Source organism: Opisthocomus hoazin, chromosome 10 (genome assembly GCF_030867145.1).
Source record: "Opisthocomus hoazin isolate bOpiHoa1 chromosome 10, bOpiHoa1.hap1, whole genome shotgun sequence".
Lineage (NCBI taxonomy): Eukaryota > Metazoa > Chordata > Aves > Opisthocomiformes > Opisthocomidae > Opisthocomus > Opisthocomus hoazin.
In genome coordinates, this window is record NC_134423.1 from 14,349,947 (window position 1) to 14,377,244 (window position 27,298).

The 27,298-nt window shown below is 49.1% G+C and overlaps 1 protein-coding gene across 5 annotated transcripts in view; it reads left to right on the plus strand.

Annotated features, from left to right (window-relative positions):
• Nucleotides 1-328: 328 nt before the first annotated feature.
• The window catches only part of ALPK3 (alpha kinase 3), a 36,194-nt gene continuing 9,224 nt past the window's right edge, over nt 329-27,298 (plus strand). Inside the window, exons 1-5 of one of the 5 annotated variants that reach the window (XM_075431377.1) lie at nt 356-525; nt 9,659-9,697; nt 12,936-13,057; nt 22,385-22,502; nt 23,834-24,866. In XM_075431377.1, coding sequence (XP_075287492.1) covers nt 383-525; nt 9,659-9,697; nt 12,936-13,057; nt 22,385-22,502; nt 23,834-24,866 — 1,455 coding nt within the window. In that variant the 5' untranslated portion in view covers nt 356-382. Of the gene's footprint in view, nt 526-1,434; nt 1,552-9,503; nt 9,593-9,658; nt 9,698-12,935; nt 13,058-22,142; nt 22,246-22,384; nt 22,503-23,833; nt 24,867-27,298 lie in introns of those variants that run through there. The other 4 variants (XM_075431374.1, XM_075431373.1, XM_075431375.1 and 1 more) reach the window with 4 other exon arrangements.

The window sequence follows — 27,298 nt, forward strand, 5'->3', positions numbered from 1 at the left end:
CGAGGCCGGCGCAAGGACGCGGCTGCCGTGACCACACCGAGCGGTGCCGCCAGCCGGGGGCTGTTTGAGCTGATCCCGAGACACCCTCGACGCATGAGAAATGCCCCAGAGTGAGGTGGCGGGCGGCGAGGATCGTAAAAAACCAACCAAACACGACCCAAACGGACGAACTGGAGCGGGCAGCGATGGCAGCGATGGCGGCGCTGGCGGGGGAGGCCGGGCGGTCAGGCCCGGGGCAGGCCGGGCCTCCAGCCCGGGGAGGACCACGGCCGCCGCGTCACGGCGCCGCCGCCCCCGACTGACAGCGGCAAGTGCGGGGCGGCTATAAATGCTGGCGGTGACTGACAGGGCGGGCAGGGGCAGTCGCAGCCCGGCCGCCGCCATGGGCTCGCCCCGCCGGGCCCTGGCCGGGCTCCGCGGGCGGGGACCGGGCAGCGTCGAGGGGGCGGAGGAGGCCGAGAGCGCGGCCTGGGCCTCCCGGCCCGACCGGCGCAGCTACCTGCTGGGCATCCGGCCGCAGAACAGGTGAGGGAAGGGGGCTGCTGCCAGATGGGCGTCCCCCTGCCCGGCCGCCGCCGTGGGTGCCGGTGCCGGCAGGCCCGGGGCGAGGACGGGGCCTGCGGGCGGAGGGCCGAGGCGCGGGGGGAGCGGGGACGAGCTGGCTGAGGGGAGCGGGAGGAGGGTGGGCTGGCGGCGGCCCAAGCCGTAAGGCGATACCGCGGCTCTGAACGGACCGAGGCGGTGGCTGGGCTGGCAGCAGCGTGGTCTTCTCCAGGGTGGCAAAGCCAGGCGATGGCTTGGGCTCTGCGGAGCAGCTCGTTGGCTGCGGGGCCAGCCCCTCGCTTCCCAGAGAAGGGCCGCGGCTTCTTGCGGTTGCTGCCGGGGCAGGGTTGTCAGCGCCGTGTGCTGTTTTACAGCGGGCAGGTGTGCGAAGTCGATCGCCTCGCTGTAAAACCCTGACGGACACAAGCTGCTGCGTCCCTCGAGTTAAACGTGTGCAGGGTCCTGCGCCGACCTTTCTGCCTTCATCGAGCAAAGCCGCTTGTGTTATTGACACCAGACTCCGAGCAAGGGGCCCGCTGCGCGTGTGCCTTATCTTGCTGCCAAAAAGGTATTTCTACAATGTAGACATGGGCCGAGCAGCAATGAGAACAGCATTCCTGGGTCAGAAATGGCCCTAGGCGGGGAGTCTGTGATAGGAATAAGGCTTTGTTTGCACAGGGGAAGGTATGATAAACATGTTGCCAACTGAGGCTGGCCGAGGTTAGCAAATACAAAAACACATGGCAATGTGCCAGCAAAGGCAGAGGTGTCAGTGATTGTGTTAGTTGTTCAAAATAAAGCCTGTAAATTACTTTGAATTCGCTAGGAATGCTCTTCAGTCGGTAAGATCTTGAAACGAGTGTGCTTCTTCCCTGTAGATGATTTATAAATAATCCATTTCCAGCGTGTCAAGCATTGATGCCTCAAAGAACAGAGATTCATAAAAATAAATAACAGGACCAAAAGAGATAAAAACGTGCTGCTTGGAAGTCAGATGTTAAAACTGGGGTAATGTCAAAGTTAAGTTTCTTCAATTCTGTTCCTTTGTGCTTGTATCATAGCATGTGACTAATTGCAGTCTGTCTACATACTGTGGCATCTTCAGTACCAGTAAATGCAGTGTCCACAGCCAGTCTGCAGCCTCAGACCAGAACATGCAAAGGAAATCTGTAATTGAGTCTGACTCCATTCTGTGGATTACAAGTAGAGATAGTATATAAATAAATAAGGCGTTGAAGTGTTTTGCTTGCCTATAGCTTGACTTTTATTCCCCCCTGAGTATGTTCAAATTGCAGCTTTAATCAGTTTAACCATAAAGGAGGGTTCATCAGTCCTGCAAGCAATATCCGCTGTTCCCAGCTGGCTTCCCCAAAGTTTTCCGTAAGGCCGCTTAGGAAGGCACGGAGCGATAAATGCTCCCGTGCAGTGAGCCTGGGGTCTTCTGACTGGGTCGGCCCTGGGGCTCAGGAATGGTAAATCCAGCCTGTGTCTGCAAAGCTCAGAGTCCTGAACACCTTGAACTTGTCAGACTAGTGCTGCAGGTGGGCGCACCCCGGTTTCCATCCGTGGGAGCCTAATGCTTTTGCAGGCAAAAGGACACTGTACCGCCACGCTTAAATCTGCAGTGAGTTCGATTTCCACAAATTGCCCAGTCCTTTTTTCAACCCACTTACGTACTTGGTCATCAAAGCCTATGGCAAGGTAATTTCATTTTGCCTGTTAAGTTCGGTGGCTGCCCCTTCTGTTGTAAGAAGCAGTGAATAAATATTTGCTAAATACCAAAACTAACTTTTCCCTGTGTTCGTGACATCTCCCAGTTTCTCTAATGAATTAGGGAGGAGTAATATAAAAGTCTTCTTCCCCACACAGCCATGAGAGCGCCTACAGGTGCTGAAGACTTGAGCCAGGGTGTGTGGAAACTGGGTTGTCTACGATGCAGGGCAAAGGCTTGAATGAAGTGGGGCTTTTTGTACTGTAATTAAATAATGTATCATAACAATTCTGGAAAGTGAGTGGAGTGGTGTAGCAAGAAGACTTTCAGAAAGCAATTACGAGTTTAATTAAATCCAGGAACTTCTGGAGAGCTTGCCGGGGAGAACTTGAAAAGCACGATGAGTGACATGCCTAACAGCGGATAACATTCAGCAGTTCTCTTTAACACAGAACATGCTTGGATTTGGAGCTAACAGAAGTATGGGACAAGTGATGCAGACGCAGAATTGTGCTGGGAAGCTGCTGTGCTGGTTAGAAAGCAGAAATGGATGTTCTGAGCCGAATAAAGTGTTTTTTTTTCCCAGGCTTTTCTGTTGCCATCTTTATATGTATTTGTAGAATGTGTTTGACCAAAATATTTGCTTACTCTCTTCATCCATTATTAAAGAAGTAGAAAGTGTAGTGAGATGGTAGAGGTACTTACAGATGTGGAAATATCTTTATGAAAAGAAAATGAGGTTAGGAATCCCTGCTTCTGGGGTGACTTATGGACATGTTTCACCTGTTGCTTGCATTCATGAACCATGTAGTCTGGATGGTCTTACTTGATCTCCCTAATCTTATGGGAGGAAAGGGAGGTTTTGTAAGTTGAAGGATACTAATTTGGAAACTGGAAAATGCTTTTCCTGTTATTTAACTTGCAGAATTTGTCAGAGGTGGTGCTGCAGGGACCAAAAGAATGGAGGTGTTGAAAAAGGCTGCAGAGAGAACATCATCCCTTTGTTAAACAGAGTGTTGAGGATACTGACTTTTTGTGCCTTTGGAAACTAGTCTTTTGGAAGAATCTTCCCTGTGAGCAGATAGCTCAGTGGCAAGAGATTACTGGCTTTCCTTCACTGGTCTTTTAACATACGTGATAACAGACAATGTGAGGAGCAACTTATGGTCATGGTGACTTGCCTTCTGCCCTGGTAGTTGACAGGACTCTTTTATTTTGGGGTAGGTGTGTTTTAAAAAAAACAAACTCTTAAGTCTTAAACACTTGACTATAGTTTTTTCACAATGTGAGAGCAGAAGCTGTCAGTCCTGTCCAGGGTCTGCCTTAGCTGCCTTCATGGTCCACAGCTTCAAGACATCTCTTTAGGTGTCCTTTTCGTAAGAACTAGCTGAGTCTGGAGAATGTCTTGTGCAGAGATGCAATTTTATGTAAAAACTTCATCAGAGTCCTAGGCGAACTCCTTTGTTGGAAGTGATCTGCACCTCTCATCTTAGGCAGATGTCTGCTTCTTGGTCTCGTTACAGCGTTGCCTCCTTGCTTAAATATCTTTCTACTGTCATAGCTTCATCATATGTAGATATTTATAGAGTATAGTGACATTGCCTCTGATCTCTTCTTGGACGGCTGTCTCTGGTTGTGGTGGCACTTGAGCTCAGGAGAGTGCCTTGCCACCTGGCCTTTCTGGCTAGAAACCATTCCTGATCTTGTACTTCTTGCTTTGCACATAATATCAAATGAAGGTGAAAGATCTGTTACTATAATAATAAAGTGAGCTGAAAACTCAGGAGTGCTTAGTTCATGAAAAGCACGTTTAGGTTTCTTAGTTCAGAGGAGTTCCCTGTTCAGCAGTTGGGCAGCTGTAACTTCTTATGGGACCTTGCTTTTGGTAACAAGTGGTGTAAATCCCTGATAAGAAACCAGTTGTGGCATCTGAGGGAGTTCAGTGCATTTGTCTTGTCAGATGGAAGTGTGACAAAGGAGAGATGTCCAGTACCCACTGCAAAGGCAAAAGCAGAGTCATCAATGGATTCGTCTCCAGTCCGTAGGATCTCTAGGATAGAGGCATCTTTTTCCTATTGGTGTAATTGTCTGCATAGTGATGCCTTGTTTAGGTGGGGCTCCTTGGCAGTTGTGCAGTGAATAATAATCCCAAGCTGCGTTTTTCAGCCCCCTTTCTAAAGCCTCCTGTCCGTATCTCCTAGAAAGTCAAGTGGAGCTGAGTGTGTAGGGTGATGAGCCAATAACCTAGGCTGGAAGATCGAGATGTGGAGCTGGACAAACCATGCTCTTCAGGACCACTGTTAAAATACAGAGTATATCACATATGTGAACTTTGCTCTTCTCTGGAAACCTCATAAGTGGAGACATTTCCCAGGCCTGGGATCCCATCTGATTGTGTGGAGGGGAGGACGTGGTCTCCTCTGAACATGGCCCCTCTTGTGCCACTGCAGAGGCAGTTTCCAGGAGGTGGAATTAAAACCTGCTCTATCCTCTCTCTGTTTCAGCGAGGGGAGGAAGGTCTTGGGTGAATGAGGCTGTTATCTCACACCAGCTCAGTCTCATACTTCACAGCATGGCCTGGTCCAAGAAGAGGAAGGCAGAAGAGCTGTTACAAACAACTATATTTTCACCTTGTTTCTTTTCTAACTCACAGCCACAAAATCTACGCACAGCTTTCCTGGGCATCTCATTGTCCAATATTTGCTTTGCTTTCTTTTGTCCTTTCTTGTTCCTTGATGTCTTTCAGCTGGCTACCAGTTTAATTTGGACTATAAAGACAGCGATAATTCAGAGTTAAAATATACAAATCTGAGCCAGCTTCAGTGTTACAGAGGCTGATACTGGAACATGTAACTTAATTTATTGTTTTTCACCTTCTCTGCTAATGAAATCTAGCTCTAAATTGTTATATGCAAGTCCGTGTTCGTCTCAGCTCAATGTAAATTACCTGCAGAAAAAACCGCCATATTTCTCCAGCTCTGACATTGATTTGTTCCATGACCTTGACAAGCAAAGACTCAATATATCCGTTTTCCAGTCTGTAAAATAACAGTGTGTCTTGTACAGCTCCATAGAGCTCACAGCTGCTTTATCACAGGATTGCTGATAATTACTGGCATGGTATATGAAACACAAACACACTAGTTCTGTGTATGCATGAAGTGCTTGATAAGAAGTGGGACACATGGCAGGAAAGAAGCCTTAACTGTAACCATATGTACATGAAAGCTTCATTGTTGGCTTTTAGATGTTGGAAATGGTTTGCTACTGACAGCTGAGAAGACATTTGGAGTGGCTTGTATTTGTATCAAGTAGTATTAATCTTGGAGGCAGAGAAGTTCATATGAAACCTTATACTTGGAAGTCTGCATGTGCAAAACATGCCCAATAATGTCACGGGTCAGAGTGCCAGCAGCAGGGAGGGTCGGTAGGGGATTGCCGGGGCCATCCCTCTGTCCTGCTCCCGGGGTGGAAGGGCTGCCCGCTTCTTGGTGGGCTCTTCTGAGGAGCTTTTGTGCAATACTGTTTCCATCAAAATGTAACTTGGAGGTCTCAGCTTTGCTGTCATTGACACATTTCCCTATTTACTTCCTGTACTAGACAGCTCATGTGGCTCAGTTTTCATGCTGTGAAAGAGCACTGAAATACATTAATGGCTGTTCCAGCTTAAACAGGTCTAGTCCATATACTTGTACCTGTGAGGATGGAGCCACTGTGAACCCTATTTCAGGGTCTTCTGAGCTCTTGTCCACTTCCATATGAGGACATGAGCTGAAAGGAGAAAGATTTCTTTATCTTGGGAAGAAGAAATACAGAAAGAGGAGAATTTCATGCAGTGATTGCATGAGAGGGCTTAGAAAAGGTGCTGGATACAAAATCTGTGTTTTTCAAGCAGTTAACTTTTCAGTGCCAGTCGGGTGATGTACTAACCTAGGCCATCAACTTGAGTAATACTTTTAGTGATTAAAAGAAGTGAGTAGTGTTGACTGTTCTGCCTGCTGCCCTTGCAGCAAGACTAAACTTTGGCAAGTGCATGAAAAATGGGGAAGACTGCCTTCACTTCGAAAGAAAATTATGAGTAGTTGAAGGGCTAAAACCTCTCAAAGGACAATAAATGTCCGAAGGAGTTTGAAAGCCTCTGATAAAACATAATTTCAAGAAGAATTGAGGTTGGTAGAAGGTACATAGTAGAGCAGTATAATTCGCATGGTCCAATGCAATAGTTGTTAATAACCAAACCTATATTTTCAGGGCTTTGAGCTTTTAACAAGCTGTGCTTCACTTAATAGATGTGAGATGCCTGAGGAAGCTTCCTTCTTGCTGATGCCGAACGTGCCTGGAGCAGACCTCTCTGACCTCCTTTTCTCCAGTAGAGAAACTAGTACCTTTGGACCTCGATTCACCTGCTTTAGATATGTTCCTCGGGATAAGCGTTTGCCTTCATCCAGTAACCATAACAGCCTCAGGCTTGCTCGGGGGAGACACATCTGCTGCTGATGCTGTGTTTCATTAGCAGAATCCTGTGCTATGTGCACTAACAAGTCCCTGGGGAGCTGAGGACACAGACAGCCCAGTCCCAGAGAGTATCAGACTCGGCACGCTGGGGCATCTGTCGTGCCTCGCTCAGGAGTCCCACGTTTCTGAGTGGGGAGATTTGGTTCAGCATCTGATGTAGTTATGCCGCTGCAGCTCTGTGTGGGTATGCTGTGAATGTAGTTAAAATGAAGTGAAATGCCAGCTGCCTGCAGGCAGGGCTGTTCTGGCTGAAGCATTCAGAATTTGATCTTGCTCTCTCTGGGCTTAAATCTCTAGTCTGAAAAGCAAATTTTACTTGGTTCCTTAGCATACTGAGGTTAAACTTCAGTTAATACGTGGATCTTTGTGGTGATGGCCTTTTTCTTTTGATGATATCAAGGGTCCTCAAGAGACCCGCAGTCCGGTATTCAGCACCATGTTTCAGGATGTGCGGTGAATAAAGCCCAGGCTGTGTGCTCAACGCTGGAGATTAAAAAAAGTGCTGATGATGCTCACTGTTTGATCACATTCATGAGCACAGGGGGTTTGTGGCACAGGCACTGTTTGTTCTAGCTCTTGCTATTTGAGTGATTTTCTTTACGTCCAAGCCAAGACACCTTCCTGTTTGTCTTGCACAAGAAAGTGTGATTAAAACCACACTTCCGACTACACTAGCACTCTCCGGCAAGTGTTTTAGGATCTTCACTGCTGGCTTCTCAAGTGAAGCCCGGATCCTTAGTATTCCTGGAGGCTAAAAGGACGTTTTTCCCTTGCAATGGTACGCAAAATGTTTTTGGGTTCCCTTGCAGTTGAAAAGCTGGGAGGTAAGACATAATTCATATTTATGCCCACGAGTTGTTTCCAGCTGAGCAGAGCTGCCTGGGGGCAGCCCAGAGCACAGGGAGACAGTGCATCGGCGCTGCTGCCCCTGGGATCACCTGGGGTGGCTGGGCTTGGGAGGGCTGTGCGAGGAGGAAACTGGGCATCCCTGGGAGGTCAGGGCAGGGTGAGAGCAGCTGGAGGTGGAATTTGAGCTCTCTAAGCTGTTAGGATGTCTGGGAGTGGTGGGGACAAGGTGACGTGCTGGTCAGTAAGGCAGGTGACGCAAAGGCATGCCTTGGACTGCTGGAAAGGACATGGGGCTCAAAGGGATGCCCCAGGTGGTAGGGATTAGCTAGAGCGACAAAGTTCCTCTGTCTGACTTCTCCTATGGGCCAGCACAACACATGCAAGATGGATCAAGTGGCCGATCCTCAACCCATTATGGTTAGTGTTTGATTTTTCCATCTGGATAATGCGTGACCTGCGCATCCTCTGGCTGCATGAACAGCAGTTGGCACTGGGGAGGAATCGGGATTGTGCGGCTGGGGGTGGAGAGGGTGAAGGTGCTGCCAAGAGGGCAAGTGCCACCCATGTTTGTTGTGTTAAAGCTGCTCCTGAGCAGCTGTCTAAAACCTCTGCTGTCTTTGCTCTGCTGATCTGAAGGAGAGGAGCCAGGGAGCTCTTCAAAGTGCTGGGGTTTTTTCCCAATGAAAATGTGCAGTTGTCTGTGTAAAGTGTCAGGCCTTCAAGCTGAATTACTTTTTTCCTTATTATTGGCATGGATATTTTGCTTTCACAGGTGGAAGTGCTACATGGTTGGCAGGAACAGTTTTCAGAGACCCTCTATTGTCATTTTTAGGGCAAGACTTGAAGTCCTGCTGACTTCTGTGCAATTAGGACTTGCACAGAGCCTGGATGTGGTCTTTTGGGTAGGAGACCTGCGGAGGTGCACCTTGCTTGGTTCTGCATACTGTCTTCTGTAGCATCATCATAAAGTGCTGAAGTTTGGTTCAATGGTGGCCTTCAGTGCACAAGGCTGAGAACGTTTGATCTGTCTGCATGTACTGGGGTGGGAGTCTGACTTCTCACCTCCCAGAGGAGATGTCTACGCTGCAGTCACTTCTGAGGCTGTATGGTGAGGTTGTTGCGTAGGCACAACCGACATCTGTCTCAGTGTAGTTAAATCACTGAGGTTACGTGCTGTTGCCTAGCTGGTACCTAGTTAGTTTTAGGCTTTTGATTGCCGTGCGGGTGAGCTGAGTGTCTGAGGAACTGCTCCTGACTGCTGCGGGTCAATGCCAAGAGGTCATGTGGCCTGCGAGGGGCTGCTGCCACAAAATGGCAATGTGGCCTTTTGGCTAGAACATGAGTCTTTGAAGACGCTCCTTTGGGAAGGCTGGTGGCTGCTGGTAAGTAACTCATCTGCGTGTCCCTTGTGTAGGACTTGGGTGTTTGATTTTATTTCCTGAGTTGATTAATGTTATAACATGTTCCTGCAAAGAAAGCAAACCCTGTAAATTCTTGTGAAGTCTACTTTTATTTTATTTTAACTTTTTGTGAGACCTAAGTGATTTGGTTGGCAAGCTGGAAAGCAATGTGTGGTGACCGGAGAGTTTTCAGGTTCTCCGGAGAGCTGTCCTTGGAAGCACAGAGGGTGACCAGCACAAGTCACCTGCTTGCCAGCAGAGAAGTGACTTACAGTGGTCTCTACTCCTGCCTGCCGTTTAATCAAACATCTGAGGTGGAGCTGCCTGCTTTGAGCACAATGCTGTGGATGGTGCATGGGAGGCTCAGGTGCTGCTTTTTGGAAACCTACTTGTATAAATGACCTTCCACTTACTGTCTGCGGTTAACGACCATTTCATTTTTACAGCCTTTGATTTCGATTGTCAATGTGGCTTGCTCATCCTGGCAGTCAACCAGAGTAAGGCAGCTGTACCTTCTTTTAATAGGAACTCTGACCTGTGCAAAACGACTCATCATTAATACGTCTCTGTAACGGTTTGTTTATTTCAGCTCCTTTCCATGCTTCTCTCTCTAATGGTTTTTATGCTGTTTTTTGCTTAGCTTATCAAGCAGCAGATTCTCTCCCTCCAGTTTAGGAAGGTAAAACTATGTTTCATTAAACAGCTCTGACTAAACACTTTGCTGAATCTGACTGCACGTAATTAATCTGTAGTGCTTTGGTACTAATTAATTAGTAGAGAGCCCTGAAGTGATCTAACAGCCATATTCTGCATGATTGGATCCCTAATACTTGCTTGAACTGCAGACAGTAAAGTGAATGTTCATGGTAATTTCTGTTAAGGTGCAAGAAATATTCCTCTTTCTTAGCCAGACAATGGGTGTTCAGATACTTCTTAGTATTAAAGTGAGACTTCCATACAGAGACATTACAAATTAGATGTGCCTGCCCTGAGACTTTCAGAGAAGAAATTTTCTTCTCCCCCTGCCATCCTGTGCTTTATTGGGAAGATCTGCATTCATTCGGACTCTGCCCTGGAATGCACTTGTATGACTGTACTTTGCCTCTGGCAAAATAACACATTTAGAAGTCAGTTTGCATTACTGGTTTGCTGCAGAAGCAGGTAAAGGAATGACCGTGGAAGGAAAGGCCTCTCGAGAACACTCCTATAGCTGTGGGATTGCTAACCGAAAAATCAGGAAAAGAAAGTCATGATGAAGAGGAATACACTTCTCAAATCTCCTTTACCTGCAGACTGCTTTTGTATGGAAATCCCTCTTTAATGTAAAAGGGCTACTGAATTGCTGGTGTTCTCTTCCTATGCTCCTGGGCTTTTTCTGCAACAGAAACGCAGTTTCAGGAAGGCCAGGAGGAAGAGCGACTGCCGCCTTGTATCAGATTTCTCAAACGCTCTGATTACTGTTTAGAAAGCAATTTGAATTGGACAAGTCTCCTTGCAGCTGGAATGAGTCAGCTGAGAGCTCCGCAGTTCTGCAGTCTCTAAACCCCCCCTGTGACTAACAGAATTGTTTCTTTGAAAGATTAAATAGACCTTCCAGGGCTTCCTGCCAGGTGTATGTTGGGCGAGTGTCCTCTGATTCGTCTGCCATGCCCGTGGAGTCCCCAGCTTCTGGTGAGGCTGTGTTCCTACACCGTTCAGTAGCCTTTGCTGTATTTCACCTGACTCTGGGATTTGCACTGAATGGACCAGACTTATTCGTGGTGCTGCCTGCTGACACCAGTGGCATGGTACTGGGATTAAACTTGGTCCTGAGTGTCACTATGTGTGTGCGCATCACTTTTTTTAAGATGCTGATCCAGTTGCTCTCCTGCTGGAGTATGAAATATTCGTTGATGCTTGGGAAGTTCCTTATGTGGATCTAAAAGGCATTTACTGGTCTAGGGCTGGGGGTCTGCATTGAAAGGGCCATCAAAACCTCACCAGTGACTGCCTTGGTACTGGATTGTCTGCCTTGCTCTTTGGGAATGGGAAGTTTTTCTCCTGGATTTGGAGTATGGAAAGGTTTGAAACATCTCTTGGCTCCTACAGCCCTTTCCTGGCCCTGTAGCTGTGTGAAGAGTTGCTTGCCAGTACCAGACTCTTGGGGACCATTGATTTCCACAGAAAAGAGTCTGAGCTGTGGAATCTGATTTTCACCCCATCCTACACGTGGTTTTGGAAATAGGCAGTGCTACTTGTTCAGTAGATAAGACGAGTTTGCAACAGCCCTAGCTGTCTTTGTGCTGTACCTTTACCCAGCACAAAGTGCCTGGGAGCTGGCTGAGGCTCCGCTGCATCCCAGTTGTTTGTTGCTCAGGGGTTCATCTCCCTGCATCTCTTACAAACCCATTCTAGCAGGAAGCCAGAGTGAAAATCATAGCACCGCAGCCTCCAGGTAGGTTTTCTGGGTGGATGAAATGGGCAGTTGCTGTGGCTGGAGCTATCCTGGCACCTTCAGCCATGCGTGCAGTGCAGTCGCTGCTGCAGAGCCCGTCAGTTCACCTGACTTTGCTTGGTTCATACTAAATGTGGGGATTTTTTTTTTAAATTTTTCCTGAACAAGTCTGCTTCCTCAGCAGGTAGAGCATGAGTAGCAGCAGCACCAGCATCCTGCCTGCAAGCCAGGGGCTGCTTGTGAGACCAGGGTCCTCCTTGTGGAGCCCTCACCACGTGCTATGAGCCCTTCTGCTCATGGTGGAGCTGTGTCAGGAATGGTTTGGGGGTTTGTTCCACCTCTTGCATGTCTCTAGAAGCTGATCACTTGTTTAAGGAATGTCTTTCACTGCTGAAAATGATAAAATGAGAGCTGCCAGCTACTGGTTTTCTTGCAATATTTGCTGTTTCTCCTAAGGTCCTTGCACTTGAGACCTTGGAGTCCTGTCTCCTGGAGTAAACGCGTAGTGTTCTAATTGCAGAGGGAAAAATGAAAGAAGCAGCTCTTCACTTCCAAGAGCCGCAGAGCACTCTCCAAATGAAGACCCAACTTGGAATTAAATCATCTTCCTTTATTTAAGAAAGCTCTGATCTTCTGGGGCCTCTCTTGGTGATGTTCCAACAGGGCTGGCAGTGCTGTATGAGTACGCTGGTTTATTGCTATCACTGAATAGTGCTTAAATGACTGGAGAATCTAAGGTCCATTTTTGAGCTTCATAGTTTGCACTGTTTGGATAGTTCTGGCTATTTGGGTGTCCCAGCCTGAACTTCGAGGTCACTGCTTTAACTGATGGAGTATGTAGTGTGAGTGCCTGCCTGCAGCAGTGAGAGGTTAAACAGGGAGCGGATGTCAGCTTCACATATAATTCCTGAGCACAGAAATCTGAAAGCCAGGGTCAAGATCTCCTTCAGTGAGCTGTTCCCCCAGCAGTCACCTTTTCTTAATTCAAAGCTTACAAAGGGGGCAGTTGCTTTTGGAAGGCACATTCAGTTCACACTTGGCCTGAAGTTACAATGTGAAGTCTTCATAAATAAAGTCAAATCCCAGTGAACAGAGCAACACTTGAAACACTGATGGTGCAGTACCAGGAATGTGAAGCTGGCTTTGTTAGGGTCTTGCTTTGAGCCTGCTGGCCGATCAAATGAATGTTCTGGTGTAATCAGGAATTAAAATGGTTCTTGACATTCATTACCCTGATAACCATAAGGACTGAGACAAAGGGAACGTCTCCCAAATGACACTTTAAAGTGGCAGAATCATTTTAGGAGTTAAAAACAGTCAAATACCTTGACACTGGACTGGATTTGTGAGCAACCTAGTGTAGGGATGATGGGAGGGAAGGAGGGCATTTACAAGAACACAGCCTTCTGAGATGAGATAGGAAGGAGACCCTTTGATTTTTTTAGTACTTTGATCTCTAAGAAATGCTTCTTGAATCTTCCAGGAGCACCTTCTGCGCAATCATTTCTCAGCTGACGGAGGAAACCCAGCCACTATTTGAAACCACTATCAAATCCCGTTCTGTGTCCGAGGACTCTGATGCTAAATTCACGTGCATAGTGACAGGTAACAGTGTCTTTGGTGAATAACCTGGTCCTGCCTCACTTGCTGGACATGCGCTAGTTAAACTCTAGAGCAAGTGATAACAAGGCAGTACGTTAACAAGCCTGCTGTTGTCAGACTGCCAAGTAAAGATTCAGCAATTGCATGATGATTTCAGCTTTAATTTAAGCGGGGGGAAAATACCTGAGATTGTAAAGAGGCAAAGGCATAACCTAACATCTCAAACAAGGCAAATTAAAGACTAGATAATGGAATATACTGGCTACTGCTTGGGCCAGCTACATTTTATTGTCCTAATCTCTGCTAATCCTGGGCTTCATAACTCAGCAATGTGCAGTTTTGAAGACTAAGGCTATCGGAGCCAACTCTGGCTCTCTTTTGCTGGCTGTAAATGGTTAGAGTGCAGCTGTATTTGCATCAGTGATAAACTTCTGTGTTTGTCGACATCTGAAATAAAAGCCAGTTTCTGCCCAATGAGCTAAAATCCAACCTTGGGCAGGAAGGGATTAGGCCAGTAAGAGGAGAAGAGGGAGGCTGAAAGAGAGGGCGTTGTGGTGACATGGCATGGCAGTGCATTCGTGTAAAGGCAAGTGGCTTCTTTGCTAATGAGCTTTTGTGCTTTAAGTTTAGGGACTCTAAACCCTCTTTTTTCCATAGTATGTGCTTGTTTACAAGTCTGTGATCCTTCCTGATGTTGGACGTTATCTTTTCCAGCAGGTTACTCAGTGAGAGACATTAAACAAGTTTGTAAGTTTTGGAAGGAGGAAGCGAGCCTCTTAGTCACAGGGACCAAGACTTTCCTAAGATATAGGAAATCTAGTCTGCCATTAGAAACATGCTGTAAATAAGCTGTACAAAAGGAAACACAGACTGAGCCCTTCTGAGAGCTGCCGGCTTTGAATTCTTGGCTCTTCTCGTATGGATTCACTTGTTTCACAGGTCTGACGTTCTGAACTTGCAGGAGTAAAACTGATGCATTGATTTTATTGGTGCTTAACTTCAGCAGACCACTTCCTGCTTCTAGGGCAAAAGTGGGCTGCTAGGGAGATACCTCAAAGCCATGCTCCTCAGTGATTCATTAGAAGGGCTTTCCCAATTAAAGTTTTCTAAAAGAAAAAGCTGGACATATGGCTTGCAGAATGGTGAGTTCCACAATGAGTGTCAGAGGTCAAAAAATTAGTGATGTTCAGATATGCTAGGAAATCCTGAGTAAGAGCAGATACAATTCTCTCTTCCACCTCCCCTTGCTGGAAAGTGTAGAAGTGCTGCAGACCCATAGCATGACTGCTTACTGCGAGGACATAGGGTAGCACTGCTTTCCCTTTCAGGGTTTCTTGCACCTTTTCAAGTGCCTGTTCCTGGCTTCTCTCACTGTCTTAAGTCTTCCGCAGCTGCACCTTAAGGTTGACAGTTCCCTCTAACAAACTTCAATCAATCACCTACAAAATCCAAATGATACCGTCAGCTCCAACTGGGCTTTGTTGAGATGAGAGATGCACTTGTGCAGCTGGGCTTTACTTCTCTACTGGATGGCTGATGGGGTGGGAAGTGCTCTGAATGTGTGATGCCAACAAGCTCGGTTTCCTGAGCAGAGATAGTTCAGTCATCCCTACCAAGGAAGCCTGATAAATACCATGTCCACGTCCTTTCCAGCACCTCTCCTGGAAAAGCTAGAGAAACTCTTCACTGTATATTGGGCAGGAGGCATGCTGCCAAGTAATAACCTCCTCTGCTTATACCAAAATCAAAGTATCAAAGCCTAGAGACAGAAACACTCTCTGTCCAGTTTGTAGGCTTTCCTGTGGTCCTGCTCTTGGTAGGCAGGACACTGCCTTCCTGTTTTGGGTGGTCTGCTGGTGCTGTATAGCACAACGTGGTGTTTTACACCAAGTTGAAAACTTGACCTGATACTGGTCTCACTTTCTACTCAAGTGAAGGAAAGTGTCAAATGAACATCTCCAGCATGTAGCCTATTGCACTGTTTTTTTACCTGGTAAACTAGACCGGGGGATGTCGTTATGCATTTAAATTAGTAAACCCACAGAATTGGGAATTTTCATGGGAACATCCTTAAAAGCAGCCTGGACCACATATGCCATATGGTCAACTCTTGCTTGTGGTCCTGTGGACTGCTTTAGAGCTCGGGATCTCTGGGAGAGAGGGGCATAAGCTGGAAAGCAAACTCTGACTACAAAGTCTGATCAGTAGTTCAGGTATCTCCCCCTGTTGTGATGTTTACGTTCAACTGGGAGACATTATGGGGAGAAAGGAAGTGGTTGCATCCCTGGCCAGTAACCAGAGTGGAACCAGCTCAGTCCCACTGCTGTGGCTGGAGTCCAGGGACACTTTGGTTCATAGACTTGCAGAAGGCAAAGGGCAGACTGTCAGCTGCTCCTGTTTCAACTCTTGAGCCCCAAATATGGATGGATACATGATCTACAATAACATCTTAATATTGTTTTGCTGCTTCTTCACCCATAATGAGAGTTACAGGGTGGTCCCACATCTGTGAATACCAGCGACTTGCTGGACATGTCCTAGGAAGGCAGCAAGATGCAAGTGTTTGAAGAGCCAGTCTCCAAAATGTGCTGGCTGGTGCAGGCAAGAAAAAAACAAGTCAGGCAGAGGCAGGCTTCCTGATGCTCTTGGGTGGTAGCACAAACTCTCCTTTCTTCCTGTCGCCTAGTTCTGCTTGCTGCCGCTGTCCTTAGTATGTCTCATTTGATTGTTTTGGGTCAAATCCTGCATCAGTTATGACATGTCTTCTTTTTTAGACAAAATTAGTTCATCCTTTGTTCTCTGAGATGTGAAAAAGGGAACGAGAACATTTCCATTTACTGTGCAGTTTCTCACAGAGCAGAGCGCACCCTGCTTGTCTGCACCAAGTGTTTTCCTTGGTGGGTCTGTCTGGACTTCAGGATCTCAAGGGTCATCACAGATCCTTCCCAGGGAGTGGATGTCGGCCTCTTCTCTTCAGAGAGTGGCCTGTATTGGAGGTGCTGCTACAAGGATTTTGCAACTTTTCAGTCATTTCTGTATAGTGTCGGCTGATGAAATGTGGGGGCTTGGATGAAGGGGCCTGGGTCTGTGATTGCTTGTTAGGGAATGAGGCTAACTGGGAGAGGTGATGATCTAACCAGACCATTGTATGTCAGCACCAGGTATTGCCTGCTGTTGTACAGCTGCCTCTTCAGTGTCATTTCAGCCATCCGTAGGCAGCTTCAACTCCTCTGACCTGGCTACCCAAATCATCAGCTCAGGAGCTTGGTCCCAACACTCCCTTCATGGGTCAGTGCTTCTGCTGAAGAGTCATCCAGCCTGGCACCCTCCCATGCTGCACACATGCTCGATCAACGTGGATGTCTGCCCTGTGCTGAGTAGCACATCACAACACAAACAAAGCAACATTCCCAGAAACAGTCTGGTTTTATTGTAGGGCTACGGAGGGGAAAGGGCTCTGCCCATGGCTTGGGGAAGAGAGTTGGGGTAAAGTGAGTAGACAGTCGTGTGCTTAGTGGGTGAGGATTTTAACAAGCATAAAGGAGTTCAACTTGTTGCATCTGTGGTAGCCCTCTTAGAGAAGTGTTTGAAGGACAAGAGTGAAGTTCTGGGATGAGGAATGTCTGGAGAAATGCAGAGTCTGTGAGAGGGATGGATGGGTGGGTTTCGGAAGGGAGTAGTCAGTACAAGAGCAGGGAGCAGGCTGGTGGGAGATGAGGATGCCTGGGTTTGGGGCAGCCAGGGCAAGAGAGGGTTGGTGAATGAGCACTGCTTGCAGGCCAGTGGCATGGGGAACTACTGCTCTTAGTGAATATCTGTCCCTTCTGTCAGCATTACTGGAAGCCTCCTTGTCTTTAGCTAATGAGGAGGTTTAAATCCACAAAGCCAGAAAGGGTGAGGTCTTAACACGATTTTTCCTCCCAAAACTGCCTGAAGCCCCTGCTCCACATAGCTGGTGTAGAGCAGAAACAGAAAACCATGAGGATTATGTCTAATTGTTTTAAACTCTTTCCACCTTCCCAAGTTTCAGAAGATTAACTCTCTTCCACCCCCGCCCCAAAAAATCAAGGAAAAAAGGTTGGTTTAAATAGAGTTTCTCTGGGTGATTTTGGATAGCTATTGCAAGAACTGTTTTCGATAAGGTCACTAAAGCTTTGAAGGCTTCTTAGACCTTAGCAGCTTTGGGAGAAGTAATGTTTGATCTAAACCTGGCAATCTCCATGAAAAAAAAATCCTTACTTAGAAAAGTCTCCTGGGTCCTGCAGTGGAGCAATGCTGCTGGAAGACATGCTTCCCAAAAAACTTCTGCTGGCTTGAAGATGTGCGGCAGATGCCTTGCTCTCCTCCCCAGTTACTCCCAGCACTGCTGTCTGCGACTGCGGGGCACTCGCTGGTGGGCGCCAGGGATCGGCTGCCGGCAAATCCCTCTCTGCACCAGCTGCTCGGGGGGTCTGCAGGAGCGACAGGTTTTGGAAGGGCGAGTGCCTGATTATGAATGGCTGCTCTGTCTTGCAACCCGCTTATGCTAAGTGTGAGCATCCGGCACCCTGCAGCGTGGCAATGCCTGCCACTGGAGCCCTTGGCTCCACCACCCTGTTCCACCGGCACCCTTGGAACTGGCCTGTCACAGCAGCCGGACAAGCTGCGGACGTTTTGACTACAGGGGATGAGCCAGGAGTGATGCCTGCCATTCCCACCCCCCAGCCAGGGGAATTTATTTGCCCAACAGCTTGAAGATGAATGCCTGCAGTGTCAGCAGCAGCTCCCCTCCCCAGCAGAGTGCTGGGCCCTGCACAGGCATCTCTCCATCCCCTGCTTGGGTCCGGTTGCAGCCCCTGGGGAGAGATGGCTGGTGTTCGAGCAGGCAGCTGAGGCCACTGTTTCTGTGTGGGAGGTGGGAAGCCTTTCAGCATCCCTCTGCCTGCGGGTTTCCAGCCGGTGCTTGGCTGTAGCTCCCTGGCGCTGCAGGCTGGAGCGTGCAGCGGGGACTGCTTCTTCCTTCCCTGTGCTGGGCTGGTACAGCGGTAGCCCCTGGTAGGGAGGAGGTAGCCTCAAAAACACAAGTGCTACAGGTCAAAAGGAGTTTAGGCTTCACAGGAGGAAAAACCTTTCGTCGAGGCGCTGCACAGCTATAGAAATTGCAGCTCTTTCCGGCAGGTGTCAGCTCGGAATGGGAATCAGCTGCAGAGGCCATGAGGGGACATCACAGGGCTTCTCGGAAATGATACGCTTTCAGTTCTGATAACTGTAAATGTAACAAATGTAACATGTAGGGGATGTTATCACTTCAGGTGGTCAGAAACAAGTCTTGGTTCTTTGTGAATATTGGGACGGTTGCAAGACAAGGGACTCCTGAATAATCCCTTTAGGCGCCTGGGCCTTGGGAGAACAGGTATGCAAACTACAGAGATAGGGAGGCTGCAGGATAATCTGAAGACCCCTGCCGAGAGACGCCAAACAAACATGTGCGATGGACATTACCATATATTAATGAATTCTCAGAAAAGCCATTACTATGATAAACATTTCTTGGAAATGTAATCAATATGTATGTTAACATAGCATAAATACCTAGTAACTGTGTCTCTTTGGTGCACACGTTTGGAGGAGAGATCCCCCGTGTGCCCGGCGCCGCAATAAAGAATACCTGCTTAATAGTCTGCCGACTATTGAGTCTTCAATTCTGGCTTTTCACGGCATCAGTTCCCAGAATGAAGTGCTGTGGTTGCTGTTCGCAGGGTATTAGGAAAATCTACCTGCCAGCTCACTGCGTTGCAAACCGTGGGGGCCTCCTGAAGGTCTCGCCTGCAGAACAGCCTTTGGGAAGGGTAGGATTGCTCTGGGCAAAATGTGAGCTGGGTATGAAAATTGTATTGCTCCTCATCCCTGGATCAGAAAGAAACCGCCACCAGCTCATTCAGTCCAGGGTCCTGCTGCCAAATACAGTCAGTAGCTAATATTTATAGAAAATATAAGCAGCAGCATAAATCCCTGGTGATCCCATCACTGGGATACTCTCGTGACCTCCTCTGGTTAGCAGTTTAGGGCTCATTCACTTCAGCCACAAGTATCTGAGGGCTTTGCACTTCTTGTAGAAACTGGTTTGGAGGGCCAGAGCAGCAGCAAAGAGCAGACCATAGGGAGACAGGAACCAAAGGGGAGGATGGAGAGCCTTGCAGGAAGAGCTTCAGGAGCAAGTAATGACTTAGCTTCCTGCAGAAGAGGAGGAACGAGGCTCTAACCAACAGAAAGCCAAAGCTGTCGATGGCAGCTGTGGGAGGGGAATGAGGCAGCAAAGGATGTGGCAGATGTACAGGCAGTGAGGATGGAGAGGGTAGATGCCAGGGGCAGTGAAGAGTGAGACCTCAGTGAGGGAAGGAATAGAGTAAAATCTGGTCTGAGTGGGTGTCTGGGCTGTGAGGATGGCTGTTCATGGGGGAGAGCAGGAAAGGAGAACTCTGCTGAGACTATTTCCCCATCCCTGACTGGTTTCCCAGTGGGCTAAGTCCATTGAGGGGCCACGGGACACTGAAGACCCCCAATAAGCCAGCGATAGGGACAGGCAGTGTATCAGAAGAGCAGGTTGGGGCAGGGGGAACCAAGCAACACACGAGGAGGAGATTTGGCATGTGTTGCTTTTCTGGTCAAAGGCATTCTGAATTGGCCAAACCCAGGGTGAACTCCTGCTGATGAGTCTTTGCTCTATGGGACCTTCATAAGAGCAGGCGTAAGATGGGCTCAGGCATTGCTACAGTCTGCCAACATCTCTGGCTGGCGCGAGTAGGAGGTTCCTCTCCCTGGAGATGAAAAGGGTCCTGGTCAGCCCTGAAACCTGTTGGCTGGCAGCTGGGAAGTATCCAGGATAGGTAGGTAGTGCCCTGTCCCTGCCCTCTTGCTGCTCAGAGCCATCGAGCCATGTGAGCAGCTCGTTTCTACAGACCATCATCAAGCAAGTGGAGGAAAAGAAGATTATCAGGAGTAGTCAACATGGATTCACCAAGGGGAAATCATGCTTGACCAATCTTATAGCTTTCTATGATGGCATGACCTGGCTGGGTAGATGAGGGGAGAGCAGTGGATGTTGTCTACCTTGACTTCAGCAAGGCTTTCGACACTGTCTCCCATAACATCCTCATAGGGAAGCTCAGGAAGTGTGGGCTGGATGAATGGTCGGTGAGGTGGATTGAGAACTGGCTGAATGGCAGAACTCAGAGGGTTGTCATCAGCGGCGCTGAGTCTAGTTGGAGACCTGTAACTAGTGGTGTTCCCCAGGGGTCAGTACTGGGCCCAGTCTTGTTAAACTTCTTCATCAATGGCCTGGATGAAGGGACAGAGTTGTACCCTCAGCAAGTCCGCTGATGACACAAAACTGGGAGGAGTGGTGGATACACCGGCAGGCTGCGCTGCCATTCAGCGAGACCTGGACAGGCTGGAGAGTTGGGCAGAGAGGAACCTGATGAGGTTCAACAAGGGCAAGTGTAGGGTCCTGCACCTGGGGAGGAACAACCCCATGCACAAGTACAGGCTTGGGGCGGACCTGCTGGAGAGCAGCTCTGTGGAGAGGGACCTGGGAGTGCTGGTGGACGACAAGCTGACCATGAGCCAGCAGTGTGCCCTGGCTGCCAAGAAGGCCGGTGGTATCCTGGGGTGCATTAAGAAGAGTCTGGCCAGCAGGTCGAGGGAGGTTCTCCTCCCCCTCTGCTATGCTCTAGTGAGGCCCCATCTGGAGTACTGTGTCCAGTTCTGGGCTCCCCAGTTCAAGAAAGATGAGGAGCTACTGGAGAGAGTCCAGCGGAGGGCTACAAGGATGGTGAGGGGACTGGAGCATCTCTCCTACGAGGAGAGGCTGAGGGAACTGGAATTGTTTGGCCTGGAGAAGAGAAGGCTGAGAGGGGACCTTGTAAGTGTTTATAAATATCTCAAGGGTGGGCGTCAGGAGGACGGGGCCAGACTCTTTTCAGTGGTGCCCAGCGACAGGACAAGAGGCAACAGGCACAAACTGAAGCAGAGGAAGTTCCAGCTGAAGATGAGGAAGAACTTCTTCAGTCTGAGGGTGACGGAGCACTGGAACAGGCTGCCCAGGGAGGTTGTGGAGTCTCCTTCTCTGGCGATATTCAAGACCCGCCTGAACGTGGTCCTGTGTAGCCTGCTGTAGATGACCCTGCTTTGGCAGGGGGCTGGACTAGATGACCCACAGAGGTCCCTTCCAACCCCCACCATTCTGTGATTCTGAGAGACTGGACGCTGTGGATATTCCTGGAGAGCCCTCGCTGGCCCTGTGCCAGGGTTGTCCATGAGACCTGACCCTGGCTGCATTTGGGAGTGCTGGAGGCTGGTGGGGAGACCCTTGGGGACTGGTGGAGGTGAGCAGTGCACTGGGCTCCTTCACTTCGGCAGCACAGAAAGCCAGCAGGGGCATTTGCAGGAGATAAGCTTCAGATATCTACCTTAGGGCTTCGAACAACTGTTGAGCGCATCAACTTAAGCAGAGGCATGACGTGGTGGTTGAAACTTCTATCTTGTGCCCTTAGGGTCAGTTTGGCTGTGATGGGAGCCCCATGGAAGTAGGGGAACCAGTGTTGGCCAATGGCTCGAGCTGTTTTCCCCTGAAAACTGCTCTTATTCTGAGCTAGAGCTGCTGTCGGTGGGAAATGAGGGCTGTGGCTAGCACTGATCCATGTGGGGCATTCACGCTGATCCACCACCGTTGTCAGTGGCGGGGAATGTGGCTGTGTGCCCAGCCTGCTAGCCAGCCAGTCACACACATCATGATGTCATTCTACTGAAAAGGCAGGTGACATCTGTTGTCAAGTGACATTTGTAGGACACCAAGCTGGCTGTGATGCAATCAAGGTTGTTTCTGTTCAATGGAAACTTTTGGATCGGCTTACAGGCCGTGACACTTCGCGAAATGCTGTGAGCTCCATGGAGGGACGAATGCCTGTTTTCTAACCTTAGCCTTAGTCTCATCAAAACATGCCTCTTCATATAAAAGTGACAGTAAGTTCACCTTCTCCTCCCAGCCAGTGTTACAGGAGACGATCGTGTGATCCACTCCCCTCTGTTCAGGAATGAAGTGCTGGGATTTTCTTCTCAAAAATAGCCCTATTCCTAGGAGTGATAAAAGACTTGGATAACCCATCAGGTGTCCGCTCACAATGCTTTTTCTGCTGTGTGATTTAAAGAATGCGGTGAGCCCAGAATAATACGCATCCTATTCTGACGGAGCATTTCATTTTGCTGTTGATACCTTGTCCCCAAAGGAGCAGGCTTGCTGTGCTCCTGGTTGCTGTGTTTCACACCCTGATGTACCGTCCATCTCTTCCCCAGGATACCCGCAGCCGGAGGTGACGTGGTATAAGGATGATGAAGAGATGGACCGCTACTGCGGCTTACCCAAGTATGAGATACTCCATCATGGAAATCGCCACACCCTGCAGCTGTACAAGTGAGTAAAGAAGCTGGAGAGTGGTTGGATTTGGTGATGGGAGCTCTGAGGATGTTTTCATTGTGTGGAGGAGCTGGCTGTCAGCAGCGATCTCCCTCCAGCGCCCGTGCTGGCCCCTTCTGCTCCCCACTGCGATGTTCTCGACTGTCCCTTCCCCTTCAGCTCTTTGCTCTGATGACTCCCCAGTCACATCAGTATGAGATCCATTACTGCCTCTGGGGGTAGCTGCCATGCCAGAATCAAGAGGAAGGTCAGGAGAAATTCCCCTCTCTGGAGCCTTCCAGTGCTGGTAGCAGCATGTGCTATGGCTGCATCAGACGGGAGCTGAGCATTAGGGCTGGACGAAGGTGAGTGAAGGGAAAGCACTGGCGGCCTCCAGGTTGGTGGTCCAGGGGCTCCAGCAGGACAAGGACGTAAACGGTTCACAGGAATGTCCTAGGCAAAGGCAAAGAGGGGAAAGGGCTGCAGCCGTGTCCCAGGAGGGCCGTTCCTAGCTCTTACCATGAGATCAGGGAAGGAAAGGGCTGCTTTGGCATTTGACTGATGGAGCCAAGGGCCTCCTTTATTCAGCCCTGAATACCAGCTTCTTTTAACTTTAAATGAGGACTGTGTTTCTGGAGAGCCAGGCGCACGATGTCCCCAGGAAGCAGAGACCTGTTGCACCTCGAGTCCTGGATTTGGGATGTCAGACAGGTGCAGCACTGTCTGAAAGTGCAGAATATTGGTATTGCTGATAGTTCTGTCATCTTCGTACTTCTAGCCTGGGCTTTTCTGCCACCCCAGGTGTGCTCCAGGTTTCCATCAAGAGACTGGCTCACCTCTCGCAGGAGCAGGGATCTCCATGGGCTGGGTGTCCCTGAGGGGTGACAACAGAGGCGGCATGCACGTGCCTGTGCTGATGCCTGTGAAGAGGGGTGGGAAGGCTTTGGTAAAGCAGTAGGGTGGAGGAAGAACAGAAATGTCATGTAGGCTGCGAAGAGCTGAGAGGAGAAGATCCTGCAGAGGAGTGTGGCTAAGAACAGTCGGGAAGCCTGGTGCTAGCTGTTCCTCCCCCATCACAGCCCTCTGTTATTGGAATTACGGCCCAGGGGGCAGCTGGGCACTGATTTAACATCCACCTTGCCTATCTGCTACTGCTGAGAGTAGGCAGAGCCCGGGGAGGGAGGCCAGCCCCAGGCCTCCAGACCTGCTGCGGGCACGGCACCTCAAGGGCCGTGTCTTCATCTCCTGGCCCCTCTGGAGCAAGAAGTGGGAGAGTGTGCATGCCTGTGTGCCCAGCGGTAGCGCCTGGGGAGGACGGGTGGGTCTCACGCAGAGCTTTTGGTTTCCAGGTGCCGAGAAGAAGACGCAGCCATTTACCAGGCCTCAGCTAGAAATAACAAAGGCATCGTGTCCTGCTCAGGTGTGCTGGAAGTGGGAACCATGACGGAGTTCAAAATCCATCAGAAGTGGTTTGACAAAATTAAGAGAAAAGCTGAAGAAAAGCTGCGAGAGATAGAACAAGGCAAGAAACGAGGGAAAGAAAATGTGGAAGTGGAGAAATTGCAAGGAATGAGCCCCGATCGGCTCCAGAGAAAGCGGAGGCTGGTCAGGGATCTGAATCTCCAGTCAGGAGCCTCTCTGTGGGAGAAGGAGGATGCAGCAAAAGTGCACGTTGCCGATTCTCAGTCCAGATTACGTGAGGATATTGCTGAGCCGAAGGAGAAGCCGGTCAGTGTGATGACGGGCTTTCCAAACAAACTGATAGCGCCTTTGAAATCAGAGGTGACCACCAATGGGGATACCTCTTTGGAAAGTGTGGAGGAGAATGGGAATGACTTTCTCGCTTATATCTACGAGACGGTGGAGGACCTAGCGACTAAGCCAGGGGTGAAGGACTCTGCAGCTAAAAAGAAAAAGAAGGTGAAGGCTCCTCCAGCAGCAAAGCAGGAAGTTTCCAAGCGAGAAGAAAGTGGGCGAGGCAGGGCAAACCACTCTCCAAATCCAAGGTTTGCCCCTCCTGTCCCCTTACGCAGGAGTGCACGTTTAAGGGTGGCAAATGATCAAGAAGTGGAAAACAGTCCAAAAATTAAAGAGCCTGGGAAAGCTGTGAATCAGGACACTAAAATCAATGGTGACATGCATTTCTCTTTGAAAGAGATGTATTTTGATAAGCAAGTGAAGCCAGCAGCAGGGAAAGAGGAGGTGGGAGCCAAGGAAGAGGCTGCGAGCGAGGCTGCCCTGCAGCCTGTGGCAGTCAGCAGACAGACAGAGGATGCTCCGTCGTTCTCAGAGGTGTTGGGAGCAGGACCTGCGCCGTCTGAAGGACAGAGAGGCCAGCACCAAGCACAGAAGTTGGAGGGAAACAAAGCCATCAGTCCAGAGGTAACTAGGACAGGAAGCAGCCAGCGCAGGGGTTGCAACAAGAAAATTTTCGTGCCACACAGTTGTATTGTGGCATCAGCCCTTTGGAGGCTGCGTGTACCCCACGGGATCTGCTGCCAAGGCTTTGTAGGTCTCCACTGGAAAAAGCACCCATGAAGAAGGGCTTTCTGGACTTCGTGTGTCCAGACAGCAGAGCTTCCACCCCATCTCCAAATAAGTGTCAGGCGAGGTGGTGAGATGTACGTCAGGGCCCTGCAGCCGAGCAGCTGGGCTCCGGGTGGCCTGGGGCGTGCTGTGAGCTCTCCTGTTTAATCCGCAGGCTGACTTCATGCGAAATGTTTCCAAATCAGTTAAGCAGGGAGCACTGAATGGCTATTTATAGTTGGGGGTGGATGCCTTATGCGTACAACAGGCAGCGAGACTGATGACATCTGTTCAGTTTAGCAACTGAGCCTGAGCTTCAGCCGGTGTTAATGAGCCCTCCATGCAAATGAGCACAGTGTGCCAGGTACACCACGTGAACTGTGCTGGGCAGGGTGTTGAATTTTGTTTACAGTGCAACATGTATACAGTAGATCTGGGCTATTTTTTGGCTCTTTCCTGTTGGAAAAACTCTGTTGCAAGACTCATTGTGGTGGTGATGCAGCACCAGGGCACAGCACCTGCTCCTGACCCTCACTGCATCTTTTAGTCAACTTCTATTTTTGTCACTTAACCTGAAGCATTTTCCATGAAAATATTAGAGTGGAAGCTACCAGTCTTTTTTTTTTCCTTTTCCTTTTTTCTTTAATGACCGCTTCTGTGGTAAAAGGTTCTCTGAGTCCAGTTTGCAGGTACCATCAGGATTTGGTGTGTGAGCTATGGTAGGTGCACGCTTTCAGTACAGGCCAAGGCTCTCAGAGGAGGCACTCTGGGTGCAGCATGTCTCTCGTGGTAGGCCATACAAATACTTCAGGATGTAGAAACATCCACAATATGGAAAGTGGGAAGGCCGGGTGTTCCTGCTTTCCTCTTCTAGATTTCTTTAACCATAGGCAGAAGCTCCATTTACTGGTAAGAAACCTGCTGTGTTACGCCGTGAAGCGAGCATCTGGGTCCCGGCCTCACCACAGTGCAGTGCCCTGAACCCATCTTTAACCTGACCCATCAACATCACATATTGCTGCAGAAATTATTGCTGTGCATGTGAGCCCATGGCAAAGCAAATAATTTTCTCCATTTCTGCTCATTTTTGTGGCCCTTGCTCTTAAGGAGGGTGGAAAGTGTTGGTGTGTAGCAGCCAGGCTTGGGCTGTCATCCCTGAGCCTTTGACATGCATCAAGGTATTTTCCTCTTCAAAAACCCACTCACAGAGGGAAACCTGTAACTTGTCAGCTGGTGTGCCTTTGAGCAGACAAAAGAGAGTGCTTTTGGTTTGAATTTGAATGCTTCAGCTAGTTGGTGATGCTGAGGAAAGTGCTCAGGCTTTTGTGTGACCAAATAAGCTATTTTAAAGCCCTTTAAAGCTGACTCCGGACCTGTTTGAGGATATTTTCACTCCCTAGGACACGGATTGTTTGTCGTCTTCTTTTTTAATCTTTCCCTTACACAAGACAGGGTCATAGCATGACTGTTTTCCTGGCCTTGCGACCTAGCTGGCCCTCATGTGCAGGGCTTCTCTTTTGAGCTAGATTTATCTGTAGCAGAAGGGCTTTGCAAAATGCCAGACAGTAGCCAGGCTCTGAACATCCTCATGCACAAGAGCAGAGAACTTTGATGATTCTATTATATTTCTTTTATACGCCCCTAGTTTGAGTGTTTTACGATGACTTAAGGACAGATGCTCTTCTGAAAAGCACCCAGAAAGCTTTTCTGAATAAGCTTTAGTTCATTCACCAATAATAATCCAATTTCCCCAAAGTCCTCTTCAAGCCAAAGAGATGTCTCCATTGACCAGCGTCGTCGTGTAGAGCCACCTCTGTGCATCCATCTGTGAACCACCAGTCCTGGTCCACCTCAAGCGCCCTTGGGCACTGTGCTGCTCAGACCCCCGTGCAGAGGGACCGGGGCTGGCCCTGCGGTTAGACTGGGCTATGTCCATCCCCATCCCTTTCCATGCCACGGAGAAGCAAATAACACAGTAAAACCCAGGGGATTTTCACTGCATGTAGCCCATCCATCTCTTAAAAGAAAACCTTTTAAGCTTGAGCACTGGGATGCTCATGTTGTGACCCTCAGGCCATCGAAGCAGGCTAGGGCTGGGGCTCTAAGGGAAGAGCAGCAAGGACGTGTGGGGTTTGGGGGTACCTGTGCAACCCTATGAACTGGGGCCATATTTCTGCAAGCTGTGTATGCAGAGACAGAAAGTGCCTGGCCTTTGGCGTCCTTTGGAGTCTACCAAGGAAGCAGACTTGAATTTTGTGTGCAGAAATGCCCCCCCCTAATGCTGCTCT